Source organism: Erithacus rubecula (assembly GCF_903797595.1).
Source record: "Erithacus rubecula genome assembly, chromosome: 5".
NCBI classification, from domain to species: Eukaryota; Metazoa; Chordata; class Aves; order Passeriformes; family Muscicapidae; genus Erithacus; species Erithacus rubecula.
In genome coordinates this window covers 25,038,926-25,062,659 of record NC_136687.1, presented here as the reverse complement: position 1 = coordinate 25,062,659, position 23,734 = coordinate 25,038,926, and the positions used below count along the sequence as shown (strand labels likewise).

The 23,734-nt window shown below is 42.2% G+C and overlaps 1 protein-coding gene across 4 annotated transcripts in view; it reads left to right on the top strand.

Moving 5' to 3' along the window:
* LNX1 (ligand of numb-protein X 1) overlaps nucleotides 1–23,734 on the top strand; it is a 107,100-nt gene that overhangs the window by 31,770 nt on the left and 51,596 nt on the right. For 2 of the 4 annotated variants that reach the window (XM_079306139.1, XM_079306138.1), the window contains exon 2: nucleotides 10,186–10,667. In XM_079306139.1, coding sequence (XP_079162265.1) covers nucleotides 10,282–10,667 — 386 coding nt within the window. In that variant the 5' untranslated portion in view covers nucleotides 10,186–10,281. Of the gene's footprint in view, nucleotides 1–10,185; nucleotides 10,668–14,171; nucleotides 14,672–23,734 lie in introns of those variants that run through there. The other 2 variants (XM_079306141.1, XM_079306140.1) reach the window with 2 other exon arrangements.

Here is a 23,734-nt window from a genome sequence, read left to right as displayed (position 1 = left end):
TTTTACTTGTCTTTTGCCTAGCCTTTTGCTTTCCATGCTTACAGCTACATGGCATAGATTGTGTTGAAATGCTGATAAAAAAAAAAAAGTATAGATGATGTTATTATCTTATTTAATTTTCTACAGAAAAGCTGATTTTGTACTGTATATTTAGCAGTATCAATTCTCACAGGACTTTACAAGTAGGACCCAGTGCTGGAAAGTATAGCTTTGGGTTCTCATAGTTTCAGTCTGAGAACTCATCTAATCACACTACTGCTATTTAAAAGAACATCTCAGTTTAGATCCAACCAAAAAGGGTTTGAGGCACTGAAACACATGTGCCTCATTTATTGAGGCATGACTTGCAGGATGAATTTCAAAGAATTAAAAAATCCCCTTGCCTGCCTGCACTCCGCAGATGACATCTGATTGTGAGAAAGGATGCAGGAAGCCGGACAGTTTGAGCATGTAATTCCTAATTGGTTTCTCATCACGGGACTAAACAGCACACAGTTGGTCTTCACACCCACAGAACCGGTTCTGGAAGCAGATATTAATTAATTCAGCCACACACTTAACTATCTTTCCCAGGCTGGTGTCACTCGCGTGTCCTGGCTGACAAAACCTTAGTAAGCCTCTTGTTGTTAAGGAGAGTATTACAAAGGCCATCAGCAACACATGCATGTTAATTAGCAATGGGCCTTGGGGGAGTTCCCATGAAGCCCCAATTAAAGCAGTGATGAATCAAGTTCAGTGAGTAGTACCACGCTCAGGGATGTTGTTTCCCAGCACTGAGCAGATGAAGGCAGAACCAGGCTCTACAGGATGTGTTTTGGTGGCTGAAGGCTTGGTCACTTACAATAAACAAAATTTACTTGCCGAGACTTTTGTTGAGCAGGGAGCTTAGTCATTATCCTGCTACAAAAAAAAAAAAAAAAAAAAAGGTGCCCTGGAACAGAAACTATTGCACAGCCTCATCTAGCGAGATCTGCTTCCGCTCCTGCTTGAATACTTTAGGTTTACCCAGTCCTTTCTATTTTAAACAGAGTTATAAGCTCCACTGCACACTTAACTCCCAAATGAGCAATAGGGACTATGAGCAGATATAAATGGGCATTGTCAGCACTGCTTCATAAGAAAGGTCTGTTCAAGAACCAAAATGTTACTTATGTTAGCCCCATAAAACTGATAGTCAGACCACAGTAACTGGGCTGCTGGGTTCAGCCTCTTCAGTGTCCAATATATCTCACTCTTTACAAGAGCACATTTTTCTTGCATGTGAAATTCAGTACTCAGCATTGCAAAAAATTTGTAAGGCCATCAAAATTTCTTCCCCTTGCCCACTAAAATTTCTATTTATGACTTCATATTATGTGTTTGCCCGTTTTTTTGGAGGCTGCACCACTCTGTTAAGTGGCTGGAATTTATTTCCTGACTACCTTACCAGGGCTTGTGCCCTCCTTTTTCCAGGGTCCTCAATGGGACTGGGCCTAGCAGCTGTGACCCTGCAACTGAGTGCTAAGGAATGCTTTCAGATTGTGCTATTTTAAACAGCAGAGTGTCACTGTACTGTGCAGTTCTTCAGTAGGGACTGTTTTTTGTGCTTAGGGTTTGTTTTTCAGTCATTTTTGTGGACTCAAGTAGCAAGGGGAGGAAGGAGTAAGATACAAGTGTAATTTAAGTTTTAGACATTTATGGACCTATAATTTTAATTGTATACAATAATAATAATTTTCATTATTTTATTATGTATAATATAATAATTGCATCAAAATCATAATACAGGAATTAGATGCAACATAAATAAATTTGAGATACATATGATCAAATCTCTGCTCCACTAAATTTGTTAAATTGGAAGTTTTAACCCAAGTATTTGCTTCTATTGTTTAGGCAAATTACTCTCAGAAACCAACTGCTACAAGTTGCTGCTGTCCCACCTGCAGGTGCATGTCCATAAAGCAGAGGATGCAATCCTAGAAGTCAGGAGTTTGTGAGGGCTTTCCCTCAGATCAGGTGTAAGAGCATCTCTGTGGTCACCATGCTGCACAAGGACTCCTGTGACGGAATCTGGGTGCTGGCCCCACTGGCATGGGAGCAGCCAGCTGCCCCTTCCCCTGTTCACCTGACCAAGTAGGTACTTCTAACCATGTGGGTTGCTTCTAAAAAAAGGTCCCCACAGGGTGTTGTGAGAATTCATTAAGTAGTTTGCCAAGTATTAAGAAATTCCTGGATCAGAGAAGCAGTTGTAAAGGCACAGTGTAATTAAAGCACAGTTTACTTTATTATGTGTTATTAGCAGTGTTATCTGTCACATGTTCCATGCTTTGTAGTTATTAAATGTTATCTCGTGGTCACATGTGAGAAGATGCTGTGTGGTCTGAGCGTGGCAGTGGCCGTGGGAGACAGGCTGAGGTGGAAGGTTTCAGTGTCCTGAGGGGAAGAAGTCCTCCACTTCTCTTCTGCTCCCTCTTCATTATCTCTTCCATCCCCTAGGACTGAGAGGACAGAGAAGTAGCATCACCTACCTTCCCTGCTGACCCACTTGGAGCCCTGGGAGAGGATTGCAAAAACAGATTAAGATTTACTGTGAAGCTGTATTAAGTTAAGATTTTCACAATCCCATGCAGTTTAGTCTGCCTATTGTATTGTTATTTTAAAGTTAAGTAGGGCAGCCCACACAGAGAACAGGTGGTCTGCAGTCCCCATTGCAGAGACACAGCAGACACGCCTGCAGCAAGGACCAGGGATGCTGTCCCTCATGCAGTTTGCATGTGGTACCTGTTCCCAGTTTACCAGCATCTTAGAAGGCAGCTGGGCTGTGACTGTACAGCCACAAAAACACAGTTCTGCCATTTGCTCAAATGGCTGAAAGCAAGCTTGTGGTGTTTGTGAGGCTGCCAGTCTTGGCAAAGTCAGATGCAGCAATCAGCCAGATCGGAGTGGTAGCGCACCTTTTGTTACATAACTAGCCATGTAATTTTATAATTTAGGATGTGAAATGCCGATGGCATTTATTATGTCAATTAGGATGAGCATATGTTTAGGAAGCCCTTGAGGAGTCAATCATAATTGCTCACATAGCCTTGCTTCAACCACATGATTGACTTCCTTTGAGCAGGTAGACTGTGTGCCTTTGGGAAGCAGTTACCCACAGCCTGCCCATTTTGCTACAACTCATCTTTGCACTTGGAGTCTGAGCTCGTAGTTCTGGCATAAGCTGTTGGTCCAAGTCTGGGTTTACTGAGCTTTGAAAAAAGCAAGAAACAGAAGTTACTACCTTAACCATCAGTATTTGACAACTAGAGGCATGCCAGCAACAAGTCTTCTTAGAAGTACTACTTTCTACTAAGGTGAGTTCATTCCTAGTACATTTTCCTTATAGTAAGGAATACTTAACCTGACAGATATGTGCTGCCTTAGATCTTCTCTTCACTCAGATCTTGTCCAGCTGTTCCTAATACTGTCAGTACTTCTGGGCTGATTTTTTTTTCATTTTAACATGCTGAGTAAAGTTTTGTATCCATGAAATCATCAGAAAGAGCAATCCAGGCTTGCGTGGGTGCATGAAAGACAGACAAAAGAGCAGAATGTATTTCCGTACATTCCTAACAGGCATTTCAGCTGCTAATTCCACAACAAAAAACTTTTTCCAACATTGGTTTACTCTGTAAATTCCAGCATGAGCCACAGAGAAAATAACTTTTTTCAAATAGTCTGGTTCTGGTTTTAGAAGTTATTTTGCCTGCAGGCACAGTATGACATTGCTGTTGGGTCTCACAGCTTGAGGTACAACTTAAAAAGTTGGGATTATTCACCTACTGTACTGTACCATTGGATTTTTCTATTCAGTTGGAAATGCCTTTCATCACCAAAGACTCTGGAAAGTACTTTGATTGTAATAAGCTCTGAGGACTTTTTGACTAATAATAACTTTGAAAAAACAGCTGTCTTAACACTGGGGCCAGGCAGAGGAGAGGTTTTGGAGCTCCTGTTTGTTGTGTCAGAGACGTTTTGTACTGATGTACTGAACTTTTAAATACAATTATTTTTCTCTAAGAGCCAGTTCTAACAGTCTTTCCTATAACCTTAAAAGTCAAGCTGAAATCTTACCTGCTGAACTGGTATCTCTGGGATTTGCATCACTCCTCCAGCTACTGGCTTTTTACCTGGAGGTATGCATCTTGCTTCTGCCTGCAACAAATTTCCATCTGATTACACATCAGGCAGAAAGAAAATGTTGTGATTCTTCTTTAGTCAAAATAGATTTAAAAACAAGGGGAAAGGTGGGGGATAAAAAAAAGAGAGAGCAGGATATATGTAGGAGGAATTCTGGTCAGAAGGCATGATTATTAGATTTTGTGCACCTTAGTGTTTTATAACCTTTCTTCAAACAAACTTTCAGGTCTAGGCAAACTGACTCATCCCTTTGGCCTTTAATACAGCTCTGCAAAGACTGGTGCAAATTATTGCATGATATTTTATAGCCAGGTCTTTGAAATGTGAATCACTAGGTTTTTGAATCTAAAATACTGTATAATATATATTACTGAAGTGGATCACTCTATAATGTTTTCCACAATTGTATAGTACCACCTTGAACAGTAAAGTCAGTGTAATCTATAAAAACTCCAGTTGGAGAGAAGCTATTGGTACAAACCACAGTAAAGGGAAACCTGGGGCAGTCTTACCAGGGAAGACAATTTGATGAAAGGTAGGAAGTTAAAACAGCTAACATTTTACTAATGGCAAATAGTTTTCTAAAAGCATTCAACCTGATACTTCATTATAGAACGCTGAATATGAAATTAGTGATGTGATCTTGCAACCCAGATTCTGTCAGGAGCAGTAAGGTCCCAGCTAACCCTGTATAACTGGAGGGCTGTATGCTTTTGCTTGAGAGGGTGAAGAAGGACCTCTCTTCCCTCCTAGCCATGAGCTACTCTTCTCCCCAGTATGGGTGAGCCACTAGATGGGGACAACGCCCACATCTCCTAACCTGCCCACATCTAGCCAGAGGCAGCTGGGCTGAGGCTTCTTTAAAGAGCTAATTCTGGAACTCTGAAAGCTGCTGAGCCTCCTAGCAATTTTTCAACATGTAGATATTTTTCAACATGAACAGGCAATGGCAGTCTCCAATCCCTTAGCAAAGAAGCTGATTATCAAGAAAAGCAGGTATTGGCTGCAGCATGCTTACAGCTAGTGTGGTGAAAGGAAGGCCAGGTAAAAACATCTCTGGAAGAATAAGGAGCTCCTACCCTTTCCTGAATGCTGCTGTGGCAGAATGGTTTCCTTACACACCTACAGACCAGCCCCTTTGGCCATACAGTGCCTTACTGACCCACATAAATGGATGGCTGTGAATCACTCAGAGATGCACATTTGTATGAGATAACTGGGACTGGGAGAAGATGCAGAATGACTTTGCTGTCATAATTTAGCTAAGAAGAGCATAATCATCTCCTTAGAAGAACCACCATCTCCTACGGGTTGTGCAGCAGGGAAACAGGGTGTGAAAAGGAATCTGTTTTAATCAGCAGATGCAGGGTTTGTCATACACATGCTCTGAGTATGTATAAAACAGAAGCATTAATAAAAGGTGTATCTTAAACACAGAAAGAAAACCAAGTTAAACCAAACCCCAAACCAACAAATATTTGTGAATCTTACTGTGCTATTCAGAATCCATTTTCTTTATACATGCTGGCCACTCTTACCATTTACTGAAGATTTCATTACCACCAAGCCATAACTTCAGAACCACTGGAGCTGGATTTTTATTACTGTTCTGCAGCTCATCTGTTTTGCTCCTCTGTTTTCCAGTGACACCTGCTCATTTTATCTTTCTCCATTTGTGATATAAGCTGGTAGCTGCTACTCCAGGCTCCATGTCACTGTTTCTCCTGCCTTTAGGCATCTGTTTTATTCTTTCTATGATAGCCACAGATCAATATCTTTCATCATTCAATTATTTTTCTTTTAGTTTTTGTTACTCCTTTTTAGATACCTGAAGTTTCTCCCATTTTGTGCTGTGCTACTTCCAAGTGCAGCCTCCTGAACTGCTGGGTTAATATTTGACAGTGGCTGGGCAGAGGCAGTGGGGTTCTGTCACTCTGCTTGGCCAGCTCTCTTCTTGCTACACTGCAGCCAGTGTAACTGTGGTGGTAAGTGGGTATTTAAGCTTAAGATTGGTTAAATGCTTCACTGGGATGGGACAACTATGGGCTTGTTATTGCAAGGAGATGAAAGGCATTCTCTCTACCTATTCTTTGTGTTTACTTTCCAGGCTTTTTGTTTGGGTTTGTTCTGTCATTCTCTTAAGTGCTTCTGGTGGCTGCAAATTCCTAAGCAGTGAAGACCAGTAAGATGCAAACTCCTTCAAATTGGTGCAGCCTGTTGGGTAGCTTTAAAAAACAAAAAAACAAAACAGTCTTATCATGATAGTGATTTTCACTGTGGTCATGACCCTGGGGTTATTTTATGCCCTGATGTGACCATTGTCATTACAGTTTGTGGCTGAAAACTTGGCAATATGGATATCCAGATAACAATGTTCTTTCTTCATCATTTGCACTGTATTCTTGTGCTTCAGGTCACTGCCTTGGACTGAAGCTTGGTTCGCCACAGTGTCACAACACTGTGACATTCTTACAAATCAGTACTTGATTTTCTTTATCCAAGCCAATCTGTCCTAGGTGCTGTAAAACTGCTAAATCTGGGACCTGAGCTGTTGAAAACTTCCTGCACAGCAGGGAAGCAACAAATGCAGGTAATGTCTGCTTTGGTATGGCACCACCACCTCCTCTGAAAGCTTCTCCTGCCAACCACCCTTGCAAGACCCTCCTCTGTCAATATGGCTCTGACTACAAGAAGCATGAGACTGCCAATGTGACACCCATGTCCTGCTGAGGTTGCCCGTGGTGGCTGACACCAACTCAAATGAACAGAGGATTCCTCCCCTCTGATTTCCCAGCTCTTCCTCCCTCAAGGACGACACTTGAAGAATAGAGACTCAGCCAGGAAATTATTATCTTTCCTGTTTCACTGTGTTTTGCTATCTACCTGTGCAGGTTTTCTTTCTCAAAGTGTACTTTTTGTTTTTATTCATAGGTAATGGAAGGAGTAGAAATATGCACTAGTTATCAATAGGTGGAATTTACATCTCTTCTCCCCTCTCTTCTACAATGTTCAGGAGGAATTAAGACTTTAAGATTCCTAAAAGGACATTATCCTAGTTGTGTAGTTATTATATGAGAGCACATAAATATTATAAATACAAATGACTGCAAACATTGCAAAGAACATACACCTCTAACTGAACCTGTGTGACAGCTCCATCATATACCCTCCATGATGGTATAACCATGGAGGTATAAGAGGGTATAATATATACCCTCTTTTGATGATATAATCACTTCCCAAAGATGGCAAAATTCCATTGCTTGATAAGTCCAGCAGTTTATGAAGGTTCATGTGGACCAGATGAGCCAGAAGGGGCTTAGATTTTTTTTTCCCCATAATTTATATTATAATGCAGTCAAAATTTTCTAAATAATAGACGTCATAGGACTTCAAGTTCTAAAAATTCAGTGCCTGTTACTAATAAATGTGCATAGTTTTGTTTCCTTGTGCTGTAGCATTTGTAATTCATGTAAACATTGTAAAATTCAGGTACAGCACCCTACACCTGCCCTTTTCCACTAGCGTTGCATTATTAGTATGTCAGAGTGATAAAGAGTATCTGTAACATGGCCAAGACAGTCAGACTTTGCCTCCTGTGGGGTTTCTCTCATCATTTTTGCTGCAGCAGAACATGGCCTTAGGGCAGTGATGCCTCTCTTTCTCTGTTGTCATTGTGAAAATAATTGCAGTAGCTTTGGAGCTGGAGTACTGTTTCCAACTGTACCTCATTTTTATCAGGAGTCTTGCTGTGTTGTACACATGGAAATGGAGGAGAAGTACTTGCAGGGTAAGGGTATGAAGTTGGGAAGGGGTGGCTCAGATGTCCATGTTTCTGTTCCTGAGGGCTGCTCTTTCCTCAGAGCAGGGCTTTGGCTTTAGCTTTCAAGTTGGTTGAAGGGAGCAATGTGTTTTGTGTCCTGCCAGCAAGAAGCAAGAATTCTGTCCTTGAGAACATACAGGAGGTAACAAAATGCTGGAGTTGGCTGTATTCTGGTGTGTGGTGCATGGGGCAAGCAACCACATGGATGTACCGTGTGTGTGGTGGTACAAGAGGACATGGTGGGGGAATGGAGAAACAGCACAACACTGCCCACATTCCTAGTTGCCCCAGGTGCTGCCCACTTTTTATTGTTTCTAATTCATTTTATATGTATTTTAAGAATCATGCTGGTTCCCAAGCCATGTGTTGCCATTCTTGCAAGCAGTCCTGATGACTTGAGATGGATTCTCTCCATGAGCAAGGGATGTGGAGAGCAGCTGGACACCCACTAACAGTCACCCCATTTCATTTAGAAGTTATCCAGAAGCTTCCTACAGGAGCCACTCACAGCGCCCAGTTAGTCTCCACCATAGCCCGTAATGATTTTTTATCTCATTTTATTTTGCTGTGTATCACCTTAGTAGAATTTAAAAATAATTCCTATATTAAGATAACAGGTGGAGCCGCTACCTGCATTAAGGAGAGATGTTTGTTTCTTCACAAATAGCATTTCATAAAGCTCTGGTGAATATTTTTACAAAAGGAGACATTTGACCTGGTTTTGTGCATTTTAAATATTTCCAAGGGTTCTAACAGGCAATGATTTTAATTCCAGTGAAGCTACTGCTAATCAGGCGACAGAGCTTATGCAGAACTCTCTCTTGCAAGCAAAAACAGGCACTTAACATAATTGCTTCATAAGAATAGGATCTAGCAAAACATTGAAGAGAATGTTTGACATTTAAACATCTGGTTAGTGTTAGTGAGGCTATTATTTTACCTTCATGTCAGAAAAACCTGCCATGTTAAAGTTTAATTTCTCAGGTTTAGAGCCCATGAGCTTTACATAAAAATAAGGGTTTATTTATATGAAAATATGCTCGGTCATAGTCAGATTTTTCTTATTATTCTTTCCCTCATTTGCCCTCAGACATGGGTGTCTGAGGCTGACACATTGTCTCAGCAAATTAAGTCAAGCTGAAAGCAAGGGTATAGTGCTAAGGCAGAGCAGCAAATAAGATTTACATTTTCAAGCAAGAGCAGTAATTAGGCCATTGCATATTTTATAACTTCATGTTTATTTTCAGAGTGGTATATCAAAATAAGCATAGAAGTAATGAGACATAAGTGCTCCAACAAGCAGTGGGGGTTCATCAAGTACAAACTACAAATTACTCTTCGGTTTTGCTGCCACCCACAGAGTTTACATCTTTAAAATACCAGCAGGCAGGTGTTGTGGCCAGAGCTAATTGGGTTTGTAGTTAGGCACATACTGGGTTTCTGTATTACAAATTATAAAGGAAATAGGCCTTCTTTTGAGCAATACACTACTTAGCATTGTGCTGTGGACTTCAGTATGTGAGGTGTTTGGTTCTTTGCAGAGCACATGAAATTTTGAACTGATTATGCTGGTGTAGATGTTTATAACTGCTTGACTGCAGGCAGGCAAGCTTTGAATGCAGGGATCCAGATCCATTGCTGCTGTAGTATGAGAGCAGTCTGCAGGGCCCCAAGTTCTAAATTGTCATGACCCAATTTATCCTCCCTGTGGCTACAATACAGTGTTTGTATGCTTGTGTGTAATAGGTGAAGCTTCTGCTCTCCCTTGCTGTGCTGAACAGGCAAATCGGCCTGTAACCTTTATTCTTACCTATATTTTTGCACACCGTCTTGCAGTGTTTGCCCACACACGGTGCTACTTTTCTGGCAGAAGTAATGTGACCACAAAATCATCTGACTGGAACTGCAATTTTATGCTAATTTAAGGTTTTCAGACATTAAGTACCCATAGTATTTCTCCCTGTCTCAATATCTTTCTTTACAATTAGAGTGTCTGTGTAAATTAAGCTAGACTTATGAGAAACTAAGTCCCTGGAGCTAATTCTCTCTTTTTTTCTTCCCCCTTCCTTGCTTTACTCTCCCATCCCAAAACCACAATCCTTTCCTAACACCTGATACATTCCTTCATATCCAGATACATACTGCAAGTATGGTAAGAAAACACAACCCTGAACATAATCCTTCGGCTTTCCTCCCCACAGATCTGAGGGCACACAAGCCTTGCTACAGCTCTCCCAAATAGAAAACGAGCTGGGTATTCCCACCTGCCCCTCTTTTGAATTGCATCAATTCTGATTATGAGCCAAAAAGAAGAAGAAATGGAGGATAGCTCCCTGCCACTCTGTGTCACCTGCGGCCAAGCACATTTACCAGAAGAGAACCACTTGTACAGCTACACCGAAGAAGTAGATGATGATCTGATATGCCACATTTGCCTGCAACCTTTGCTTCAGCCATTAGACACGCTCTGTGGTCACACCTTCTGCACAGCCTGCCTTACAAACTTCCTTGTGGAGAAAGACTTCTGCCCCATGGACCGCAAGCTGGTGATTCTCCAGACGTGCAGGAAGTCCAGCATACTAGTGAATAACCTCCTGGATAAGCTAATGGTTAGCTGCCCTTTCACAGAACACTGCTCAGAGGTTGTGCAACGTGGTCACCTTGAACAGCATTTCCAAACCCAGTAAGTTGTTGTTGATAGACTTTTTTTCACTCTTTTTTTTTTTTTTTTGAGTAGAGGAAAAAATATCTTCAGTTAATACTCAATTAATACTGTTCAAAATAACCAGTTAACATAAAGAAAAAGTTGTTGATTTCACTCCCAATGAACACAGTATCATTAATTTAGAGCTGAATTTAGTCCATTTATAGTCCAAGATATAGGAGTGTCTTACTCTTTTTTTAGAATCAAATGCATCAATGTATGTAAGGTACTTCATGCTATCGTTAGCAGTTCTGGGTGAATACCTTGTGGTTAGCTGCACAATCACAGTGTGTATGTGGTCCAAAGAGATCTGGGTATTTTGGGAAGCTGAGCTGTAATAAATATTTTAATAGTACATTAAGGGTTTTATAATTGCCCTTTCTTCAAACCTCTTTTGAATCACAAATGACCTAAATGAGAAGTAGAGCAGAAAATATTCCGGTTTGGTATTGGTCTTTGAACCTGAGTGCTCCCTTCTTCCAGGTGAGCACTTACTCAGGGCACCATGGGGCTCACAGAGACACGCAGTCTGGATGTCTGGCTGGAGTGCCCCTCCAGCCTTATCCCTTCTGGTAGCCAGGACACCTCCATCCTGCCTCTGGGAGGGACCTCTCCAGGGAACAGTTTGGTTCCTCTGCAACAAGAGAGCTGAATGACTCTGGTTTGCTGAGTAAAATCTTGCGCTGCTGTTTTTGTCTTACATGTTCTGCCTTTTGTAAGGAAGCCAGAAGGGTAAAGAGGTACTTTCAGGGCTGTGATTTCTGACAGCAGACTAACACTTCTGGCATGGTCTGCCTAACAGCACCTCAGGTCTGAGGGCAGATGGGGTCTAAGATGTTCCCATTTCTATGAGCTGTATTTGTTGCCTGGTGAAATTACTTCCCCTGAAGTCTGCAGGTGTAAATCATGTTGCTAGGTGTGTACTTCTGCATGTACAACGTGAAGGAAGCCTTGAGCAGCCATGGTAGGGCTCCAGGCTGCTGCTGGGGGCACATTCCTGCACAGCCATTAAAGTACTGGGGAGCAGAGCATCGCTGGTGAACAGGCTGGTGAGCCAGAGGGTGGAGGTATGTTCATATACTGCACACTCCAGTTTGCAAGCCCATAACTGGAAATGCTCTGCAGCCTGCCATTCAAACATGTCCTCATTTGTACTGGAGACCTCATGGCCTGAAGCACACGGATTCTCACTAGGAATTTATTCACTTGAAGATATTTACAAAATTATGGTGTCCTAAACAACCAAAAATGTGATGATTTGGCATTACTAAATCCAAGAAAACCTACAAACTTTAGCAATGGGTTTATTGATCCCTTGCAAAGGTCATGGGACCACTTTTCAAATGCTGAGGGTTTGATGCTTGTGGATTTGGGTGCCCTTGTCTCCAGATTTCTGGACCTGGCTTTCCCTGTGAGGGTGCTTCTGGCTCATGGTGCAACAAGCAGTGCAGGCTGGCAGTGCTCTGGGAGTTCCACTGTGTGCAGCTAAGGGGACAAAAATAGAAAAGTTACTCATAATTTCCTGTCTTAGATCAGTACTTCTCTAACAGGCCTCAAATTTCAACAGAAATGCAGGTAAGGGGACTGTCAGTCTTTTGGGGGCTGCTGTCACTGAAATTATGTTTCTCCACAGACTCGAACGACAAAGTCTTGAACCCCTAGTGCAAATGCCCTTTCCCATTGCTATACAAATAGCTGAATTTAATGTGATTTAGACCTTCCTCTTTGTCTGCATTTTTTTTTATGTGATGATGCTGTGGCCGTAGAATTAGCAGGACACTCCTTCCCAATTTACCCCCAGCCCCCAATAAATAAGCAAATTGGAATGTTGTTTGTTACGTGGAAGCCATACAGCTAGCACAACTTCTGATTTCTAGTGTTGATTCTTCTACGTGGATATGGGCAAGTCACTCCAGTGTCTTAGTTTCTTTTCCTTAAGGTGGTAGTAAAGACACCCTTCACTACATATCTTACAGAATTACAGTGCTATAAACAATGATTTGGCCCTGTAAAGGCCTGGCAGGTTTTATTCTAGCACCTACTGTTGAATGTCAGTGGCTTGGCCTGGATCTTCCCCTTAGGATCTTCAAGATCCTGTGCTTCTGGCTTGCTTGGCCTGAGCCCAATAAGAGATAGAAAGAATTGTCTTGGTAATATATTGCCACCATCTCTGGCTGTTTCCTCTTCCCTGTGTCAGGTTTCAGGTTCCCTGTGCCAGGTCCCAGGTTTGCAAACCCCAGGAGCAGAAGACTGGAGAGATGGAGTAGGGTTTTCCTACCCTAAAGCCTCTAATGTAATGAAGCACAAAGCATTGCTATATAGGCTGGACATTTTGCTTCTTTGCAACTCATGACATGGATTTTCCTTCCTCAGAATAGTTGGGAGAGATGAGTTACCTTAAGATCAAAGGGCAGAGACAGGAGAATAGGAAACCACAGGAAACTCCTGCTGTTAGGGGTTTCAGCTTTACAGGGGTTAGGTACTGCAACCTGACCAAGATTCACACTTGAGGGAAGAAATAGGAGGGAGCATTCTGAGTGAACCCTGAAGGTGCACTTCTACATCCTTGTGCTTGCAGACACTGCACAGTACCTTTATTTTTTAAGCACATTAATTAATTTAATAATTAATTAATTAATTGTCACCTAAGGTATCTTATGCCTCTGCCTAATTTCATAGTTGGAAATGCAGAAGCCTCTCTCGCCACCCCATCTCCAATTTCATGGCAAAGAGAAGAATTGTGCTATATTGTGCTCTGTCATGCCCAGGGACAGATTAAACAGACTGAGCTGATGCTGTTCTCTTTAACTCTGGTGAATCAATAGAGGGAAGGGGAAATGTGTGATTTTGCTAATAAAACAAATACAATAATAATCATAAATATTGGTGTCTGCATTTAGAACAATTCAGAGCTCACCTGATACTTCCAGAGATCATTATTGTGTTCTCAGTGAATAAATTAAAGTAGACTCTGCTAGAGTGACCAGGATGGTCAGCAGTCCTCACATCACTTGCATTATTCAGGTTCAGACCAGTCCTGGGTCTCAGAGAGAAAACAAGAGTTTGCCCTGATCAGAGATGAGGTCACTGACAGGACAAGGTGAGTTTGCTATTTTATGCTTTGTAATTGATGAGAGAACTTTACCATTTTTTTAAAATGCCGGTTACCATGGAGCAGTCCACTGAAATCATCCTTATTTAAAATGTTTGCTCTTGCATCCTTCAAAAGAAAAAAATTTAAAAAAAAACCCAAAAAATCCTGAGAGGAGACATGTCCTTGGATTATTACATGATTTATGTTTGTACAAAAACATCTGACTGGATTTGGGGAATTCAGACTGAGATGCAAACAGCCAGCACTTGGCTGTGATCTTTTGCAGTGTTTTACTTTAAAAAGGTGTGGTCTTCTGATATCGCCTGCTACAAAACTCCACAGGGGGCATTTTTTCCCCCCTTTGTCAGACAGCTACACCCTTCTGTGATGCAGTTTAGCTCGTAACCCATCTGCTTGTGGGCAGTGATGTAAACATACCAGCTGCCTCTGAAGAACCACTCTGAATCCTGCAGGAGGCAGGTCTCTTCCCCGAGCATCGCTCTCCTCTGCAGCATAAGTCACTGTCTCGCCAACCACGCTGTGCTGTCCCTAAACCCTCACATCTACCCATCTGAGAGTCAGATCGAGTAATCCTCTTACAGGTCAATGATTTTTGCAGTGTAGCTTCGTTTAAGGGATTTGAGCTCGATTCATAATGTGCTACCATTGCATTGAAATGGAAAGGCTTGCTTAGAAGGGGCTTGGCTGGCACGAAAGCTTCTCGTTGTGTATCCCACCAGCACAGAGAGACGGTGGGAAGGAGGAAACCTAGCAGCAGTGCCAGCACTGCACTGAAAATGAAGGCTCTCCTGTTACTGGTCCTACCTTGGCTAAGTCCTGCAAACTACATAGACAATGTGGGCAACCTGCACTTCTTGTACTCCGAGCTGTGAGTACGCACAGTCGCGCCGGCGTCGTGCTCTCTGTGTGTCTGTGTCACCCGAGTGGCGGGAAGGGGCTCGCCATGAGCCTTTCGGGGGGTCTGTCTGCCTGTGTGTCTGTGCCTGTGCATACGTGCGAAGAAAATCCTGCAAAGCCCTGCCAACAGCTTCACACCGTGCTGCTTCCCATCCAGAGGGCTAATAATAGCAGTACGTCCCCATCGCTTTCTGCTTTGGAAGCAGCTGACACATACTGAGTGAAGCTGCTTTTTTCCTTATCAACTTGTTTTTCCGTGCTGATGTTTTAGATGTTTGTTGGTTTGAGGTCTGTTTCCATTTCCTAATCTGTGTTTTTCCTTTGTTTCCTGTAAATAGCCTTGTGGGGAGCTCGGTATAGGGAAGGGCATCAGGATAGACACCCCCAGTAGAGCACTGTCTGTGTACATGCATAATGTTCTGTGTGTAAAGCTGCATGCCTGTAGCAAAACGCTGAGAAGCCTTTCACCAGAAATAATTCACTTGAGACAGAAGAGAATTTTCCCGTGTTTCTTTTTTTGCCCACAGCAGAATGTTATTTTTTCTGTAAAGCAAATTTAACTATAGCAATCCATTCATATATGTTCATGTTTTTAAAAACCCACCTCGAATAGCTCCATAACTGGTCTTCCCAAACCATAAAACAAATACTCTATGGTATCTTCTGTAAATGTTACTACTTCAATTTGTGCTTGAATGCTATTGTACTAGTTAGTGAAGCTTTTATGGTTTCACTATGTTTCCATTAATTATGTGTTGTTTGTATTTTAACAAATTGTAAACTTTCAAGATCTTCATAGAGATAATGAATGAAATGTCTAATTCTCTCAAAAATGAAAAATTACTGTATTGTGCCTACAGTGGGAATGTTTTAGTAACTGTTGTGATTAGTACCAAAGAGACTAATTTTCAAATGATTTTGTCTCTTACTGTCAGACAAAAATAGCAGTGTTTTGCAGAAACACAAAGTCGCTTATTTAAATCCTTGTGTGATGTGCATGGAAACTATTAATAATTTAGTCACACTGCGTACAACAGCTTAGGGTTTCTGTATGCTGTAGGTGTTTTTAAACATTCAACAAATCTAGTGTTGAGGGTTGCAGTTATGTCCTCATTTTAATTTACTGGCATTTTGTTTAAGAATGTTAATTTCATAAAAAACCACAAACAACAAACAAACAAACAAAAAAAAAAACCAGTTAAGCCAAGCAGGCTACAGGAGCAATCAAGCTCAAAACAGGGCAGATGAACACTTATAATGGAAACAATGGCATCTGGGACATCTAGTTTCCAGGAAAACAAACCAATGAGATTAATCAGAGCACAGGCACAGATGCAGCCTACTTGCTTTTCTTGGGGAATTCAGGTTCACTGATTCTCCCAGGATAAAGGGCTGTGATGTACGGTAGCTATTCATCTCTTATTTATTTAGCCTTCTAACCCACAGAGATGTTAGTTGTGCTGAATGTCGGCAGTTGTTCTAATGGAGTGGGTGTTCACTGGGGCTTGGACGTGCATCTTGGGTTGCTAGCTATGGGAGGTGCACGTCCCCTCTCCAGTGCCCAGCCTTGGGTGCTCTCTGGCTGCCCTGCTGCCAGGAGCCAGTGCTCAGGGCCACCCACACCACTCCATCCCCAGCCAGGGCAACAGAAAGTGAGACTTACTGAGGCTGACACAGTCCAAAAGGGAACCAGGCAGTTTGACCTCCTTTCAGGAATTTCTCTTTCTCCTCCACGTGTATATAGTGCCTCTGGCTGCTGCTGGATGCTGCACAAGGCATTGATATACTAATCAGCAGGATGGATTCAAGGTCCTTTCTAATAACAGCAGTTGAAAGAAAAAGAGAAATATTGTTTTCAGTCCTGTTCAGTTTATACAAATGTTATGACCTACAGGTTGCTACTTCAGTTGCCTGGGCACTCGGACATTTTTAATGCAAAGTTTTATGAGTGAAACAGATAAGCCACTGGTGTGCAGTATGGCCTGACACCCAAGGGCACAGGTTAAATGCCACAGAACTTTTGTACCCCAAACAAGCAGCTTTGTAAATCTTTCCTTTCGGCCAACTGAAGAGTCCCTGCTGTGTGTAGTGTGTGATGGCCTGCACCATGGCTCAAAACTAGATTGTAGTAGGCAGAAAGCATTTTTTTTCATTATCACACTATCTCTGGTTGCTGGCAAGTGCAAATACTGGCCTCAGTCAGGACTCATTATTTTCTTGGCTGTCAGCCACCAGAGATACCAGTTGACGAGGAAGAGTGGGATGATGGGTTTGCTAGCAACAAGGAAAGAGCTGGAGGACAGTGGGGGATGTAGTTGCCATCACTGGTGCTGGCACAAGAGAAAGAATAAGGATTCTGGGATTCACACTATGCTCTTTCTCACATAATCCATCTACTCTGTTCAAAGGTTATGTTTTTTTGTATTGCATTGCTGAAGTTTGCTTTAATTCCTGGGCATTTTTGTTCCTAAATGTGAAATGGGCTACTTGGAGAATAGGGATTACAGCACAAAACCCATCTGGAGAGGCCCTGAGATCCAGCTAAGAAATAAAGAGATTTTAGGAGATTTGGAGTGGAGAAATGAAGTTGAGATAGGCTGTGCCAGACCTTTGCACTTCAGCTGGGTGCCACACAAGGAAAGAGAGGTGTGTGGAAGTGTTGTAGTGGTACTTTATGGGATCGATATTGGGTGTCATTATTTTTAGTTTTCTATTAGCAGTCTGATAATTACAGGTATTCCCAGGAAGCAAATATCTGTCTCCTGATGTTGTCACCTGCACTAAAACCACTTCCCTGGCTATTGTCTGTTGTCCTTCCCTCAGCAAATATCTTGACACAAATGTTGCTTCTCTCCTTGCTCTTTGCCAAATTGTGTAAAGCAGCATGTGGTAAGCCAGGGTTGTCCCTCTTGAGGAGAGCCCATGGAAACATCTGGCAGAAGAACAAGAGAAACCTGTGAGATCTGTCTTGAGGGATCTCTGGGAGATGGTGGGATATAGCCACACCTGCCCAATGTCTCTTGCCATTGTAAGGGTCTACATGGATGTCGAGGAAGCCCTACCTCAGGGTCCATGCCTCCTTCTTTATATACCTGTAAAGACTTTGAAAGGCTTCTGCTCTCTTTCTTTCTTGCTTGACATATCTTCAGAGAGGAAATACTTGCCCAAACATTCTTTTGGGTTGAGGTATATTATTCCCTCCAGTTAAAAACATAGTATGTGGATGGAGAGGCAGCCTTTGGTCACTCTTGGGAGGCTTTCCTGAGTGTGATGACCTGGTGGCACTGGTCACACCATTGCTATCCCTCTCACTTTGTAGGACGAGCTGTGCAGAAGGGTATTTCTCAATAGCAGGATTTTCTTCACCTTTAGCTCAAAGAGTCACTTGGAAATAAAATTGAGTAAAAGGAGATTGCAAGACTAGGCAGTAAATAAGCTGATCTTGTCTCCCTAAGGACATCAATCACATGTGTGGGGTGGTTTTCAACCTTATCCCAGTTGAGCACGTAGCCATGCTGACTGTGCGAGCGCCCGGGATGGTGCTGGGCATTGCGTGTGCTCAGCACAGGTCAGCACCAGGGAGTCCTTGGCAGCCACCCTTGCTGGCACTCTTTCCCTAAAGGATTAAACAGCTCCTGGCCTTAGTCCCTGCTGGTAATACATCATCTAGATCTGCCCCACTAATCTGATTCAAGTTTTTTTAAAATCTTTTGTTTGTTAGGTGGAAATACACAACCTGTGTGGAAAAAAAGTACATTTTCTTTTCTTACCCTTCTTGAGTTTTGCATGAAACAGCCAAAGGAGCCTAACCAAATTAACTGGATTGAGTTTCCCCAAATAACTTTTATATGATAGCTACTCTCTTAAATTTCAAATCAGCACTTTGGGCTGGAATAACCAGCAAAATTTAGTTTCTCTGTTTATTCAATTTAAAAAGAAGAGATGCAGGTGCCTGCTGTCCTCTAGTGCCATTGCACATATCTTTTTAATGGTAAAAACAATGAGGTGCACTCTCCCAGCTCCCTTACTGAACCAGCCCCCCTGGCTGAACTTAACTGTGCAGCCAATTTTAATTTCTGTTCAACTCAGTGGGGAAACTTGTTTCTGGCTTCGGGTCTATCCATGTGAAATTGGCCACACAGGGGCTGGGGAGCACAGGACATGCAATATTCATGTCAAAATTGATAAGCCTGGAGCACCTTTTGGGCTCATGTGTTAGTCCATTGCAAAAGCCACGTGTTGACCTCCTTACTCTGTGCAAAGCTGTGTTTATGGAAATCTGTGTCAAAGCTAAACTGTGAGGTTGTTTAAAGCTGAAAATGCTGGTAAGCAAGGCTTGAATGGAAATATCCTTGAATGAAAATATAAATGAAATGTTTGGGATATCTACATTAAATTGACAGAACAAAGCACAATGAGATAAAAATCAGAGCGTCTTTTCCAGAATGTTAGAATGGGATGTCTCTTAGAAAGCAGAACTGAGGTGAATTAAAACAGAAGGCATAAGTGTGTCAAGGGGTACTGTTAGCCTCACCCCTATGCTACAGCTTCACAAAGGGGCTAAACATAGAGTTGATTTTCCTTCAGAATTCTGAGCTCTCCCCTAGAATCTCCTGCAAAAACCTACTAGTGTCCCCTTCTCAGCCTAGTCCCTCACTGCAGTTAGTCTGACCCTTCTCCACCAGCTCTCTCCAGTGCCCTTCTACTTCTGTCCTCTGCTTCATACCGCTGGTACTTACCTTTGTTCATTCCCCTCCTCTTTCATGCTCTGGTACTGCCTCTGTAGTGGTCCATGTATTTCCAGCCTTTGGATTTGCACAGGAAAGCTTGAAGTGTTAGTACAAATAAGGCCAGAAAACCCACAAGTAGAATCTCATGTAGGTGAATTGCAGTTATGCTGTATTATTGCTAAAAATACAAAGAGAGATGTAATCTAAACTCTTAGTATTGAAGTGCCCAAACTGAACTTTTAAAATATATTGTGTTGCGTTCAAAAGTGTTTTATGTCAGTGTAGGAGTGTAACAGAAAGTTTTCATTTAATTGGCTGTAAATGTCTGGGTCTGGTCACTCTTTGACCAAAGATTCCTTGCAGTCCTTTAGCATCACAGTGGGGTCTGGGTTTCTGTTGTACCTTCTGCCACCCTCTCACAGAAATGGTACTTTTTCTCACCAGCACATTCCTCCTGGCTTCTCTACACAGGTTAGAGAGTGCTGAGTTTTTGTGGTATGATTAAGTGTTACTGGTTAGCAATTTTTTCCCCAGCGCTGTGATTCTAGGTCCAGAAATAAATTTGTCAAGGACAGCTCCAGAAACCAAAAATCCCATAAGAGCATTAAGAACTTGCTGGTTCTGCCTGGGAATTTTGTGTGTAAGGAAAATTGGCATTGTAGTTATAGGCTGAGAAAGATCTTTCTTCATTTCCTACTATGCATGCAAGAAAGTTACCTTTATTCCATTCACATCTACCTACAAACACTTAAGATCAGAATTGGACCTTTTATTCCTCTGGACTGTTTTCTCAAGGCTTCTCACACCTTTGGAAAAGGCTGACATTGGCCAGTGTCAATCTCAACAAACACATTTTGTTGCCAAAGGTAAAAACTGAGCCAGCCAAAAAACCACTAAAACCCTGCCAAGATGGAAAGGCAATGCAACGATTATGGCTGGCAGAAAGGTTTCTTTTCATGAATGACTTATGTCTTAATTATGTTTGATTTTTCTGTAAGTTGCTCAAATGATGGGCACTTACATGCCTGGCCCATGTAGCAGGAGCATGGAGAGGTCAAACCTTTACCCCACTTGGAGGCTCCCCCACAACAGGCAATCCACTTTGGAAGGGGGACCAAAGAGGGCAAAGCACTGAAGGTCTGGTGGGATAGGAGGAAGGAATGAGGTGCTGGGAGTTGTAGGAGGCTGGTGATTACTCACAAGCAGCAGACTCTGGTTTCTTGTCTGACATTCAGCCACACAGGCCGTATGCTGCAAGTTTGGCCGACCTCCGCATCTCTCTGACAATTAACCTAGTTTAACACTGGCACTGGCAGAATGACAAGGATATTTTTCCTTGAGCTATTTCTCTGACAAATCTGCCAGAACTGGACTGTCCTGCAACGTGAGGATAAGCACTGCTCTTGCAGAGCTCTTATGCCTGTCATAGATTAAATCCTGCTCTGAATACTGGTACTGAGATCAGCCACAATGCAGCTTGTTACACTGTAGGGAAGCAGACTCGTAGGTCTGGGGGTCTTCTTGGATATCTTTAACACTCTTGACCTTTTGGGGGAATCTGCCTTCAAGGTCCCCAGTTCACAGAGTAGCCAACCGTATTTCATGACCTTCTCCATAATAAGAGCTATTGTTCAGGAACTAGAACTGATTTTCTGCATCTTGGCATGTGACAGCATGTCTGAGCTACCTCCCTGAGCCATGCAGTAACTGGGTGCACAAGGATGCCAACAAGAACAGGGCACAGACCCAGAGGTTTTGTAGTAACATCACCGGCAATGTTGGACTTATAACAGCCTGTGTGGCAGCATGTAGGTGACTGTCTGGGACTTCCAGTTTCAAAAGGAGGGTCCAGGCTGGTCCCTCTATGTTGAGCTGGTTCCTCATTGGAAGTGTTTGTTAGTCAGTGACACATCACATGTCAGGATTAGCCCCCACTACCACCAAATAATTCCTGGTTTGGATCTGAATTCCGTTTGGGGATAAAGAAAATGAACTAATTTGTAACATTTTAAAAAGCTGAAGGAATCCCTTAGCCTCAGCCAAGTTACAGCTGGTAAAGACTGCATTTCACCACTGAATTCTTGGGCTCTCCCTAGAACATGCTTTATCCATTCATTTAATGTATTGATTGACCACAGATTTTGGAGAGCGAGCAAGTCAAGTTCATCAGCAGCCCAGTGAAACGGCTGGAGATTTCAACAGATGTGCAACTTTTGCACAAAGAAAAAAGTCTGTAAATCATCCATAATTTTACATGTTCTGCAATATTTTCTCCCCATATGAAAGAAAGTAGGCTGACTGTAACAATGGGCAAGTAAAGTCATATATTCAGGAAGTTTCTTTGTCATTTTGGTTGGATTTCTGCTGGCAGCATCCTCAAATTTTATTGATAAAGTCTTGTTCTCCTCAGCAGTGCAGGCAGACAAGCAGATTTGTAACAATGACACATTGCCATTGGCTGTATTTCTTCCCATTCTCTCTTTTTGTCCATGCACTGGGCTGAGTGTAGAGGATACCTGGGAGATGAGCAAGAAATCAGCACTGACTCCTCTTTTTCAAAGCTGTCTTGCTCCATAACACTGCTGTGATACATGGTATGAAGCAGGCTAAGACAAGATATTTGCAATTGCTGGAGCCATCTTAATTTTTATTTGCTCTTCTACTAACTCAATGGATATATTTACCTGATAATGCAAAATTAGTGAATAAAATGCCTTTAGAGCTATAAACTTCAGGTACAAAATTCAATCATTAGTGCATTACTTTGTATCTTGTTTTTCTCTCCTCAGCTCTCTTGAAATCATGTTGGCAGGAAGCATTTTAGATCAGCAAGTCATTTCATGTGCACGTGTTGTGAAGCTTACACTCTCTATATTACGCATTGCAGTCCCATCATTCACTAGACAATGTGCAATATATTTTTAATGTAGAATTTCAATAATTTAGCTGCCACTTCAATAGAAGGCAAGGGAAATCTGCTCCAAGAGTTGTATTCTCCATTCTCCTCTACAGAACTTAATGAATGGATAATATTAGTAGACTTATGGCCTGGGTTTTTTGTGCTTTATTAAAACCAGACATTTTGAAAGTATATTTCAGGTATTTTCTTTCTCCTCCCATATGTGATAAGCGTTACTGTTATATATTATTTTTAACATCCAGTTAGTACTGGTGATTTAACTTTCCTTCCTATGTAAAAGGAGTAGTGGGAGGGTGCCATAGAAACATCTGCAGAGACCTCTTCACTTACAGATTTTATAATTCAACAGTATGAAAGGTCAGAAAACACCCCTTGTGGAGCAAGCTCTTATGGAGAGGAGATAGGCATGATTAACCAAATCTGTTCTGTGATCTATGAGAGACCACTGGAAGCAGAGAGTGTGCTGTGCTGTTGCTATAATATGAGGATGTGTAGGTTGATATGGATGAGCAAGGCTGTTTCGCTTGATATGTATGAACATCTCCTGCCAAGAGACTAAATTACAGTCAGAAATAAGTGCTCTGTATGAAAAGCACATGTTGCAACTCAGCTCTTTGCCAGGCAGGTTTTGCAGTGGGAGCAGAAATCCCAGGAGTTTTGTTGTGGCTTGCCCTTGTCAGCTCCCAAAGGAGCGTCACCCCTGGTTCTGATTTAAACAATTGGCACATCTCTCCTTCAGGCATTACTACCTGGTTTGTTTTTACAGCAGGAAGATGGCACTGCTGGAGAAAGGATGAATAAGATTCTTTTTCAAACGTGGTGTGTGTATACTGGTGTTTCTTTTTTTGTTTTTGTGCTGCTGTGTGTTGCTCTGCCTAAGGTTGTCATTGGGATCTGTTGAAGGGATGCAGAATTGAAAGTGTCAGCTGCTGCTCCTTTGCTGCAACCCAGACTGAGATGGAAATATTGATGCTAATAATATTAATAAGTCAGCTTAACTATGCTGAGAAGGTTCTGCTGTGGAAGCCCAGTGGTATCTACTGCTACCCATGCCATCCTTGTGCCCCCCTACAGCAGCGTGGATCCTGCCATTAGATTGGCAGAATCTTGCACATCCTACACAGCCCCCAGTGCTGGGAACATGCTGTGTTCTCAACATCTGCTTTCTGCCTGTGTTGTGCTGTCATGGGTCAAGGATATGGCCAAACAAATGTACCTACCTTGGTGCCTTGGTGGTCTGTAAATTTTCTCACTGTCTGTTTTTAGATGGCATTTAAATTTTTAATATCTTGAATTTTAGTGGATTGAATGTGTGCAGTTTCTAGCAAACATGCTGTTTTCAGTTTCTTCCCTCAGAGGAGATTAAATTCCAGTACATTTTTGT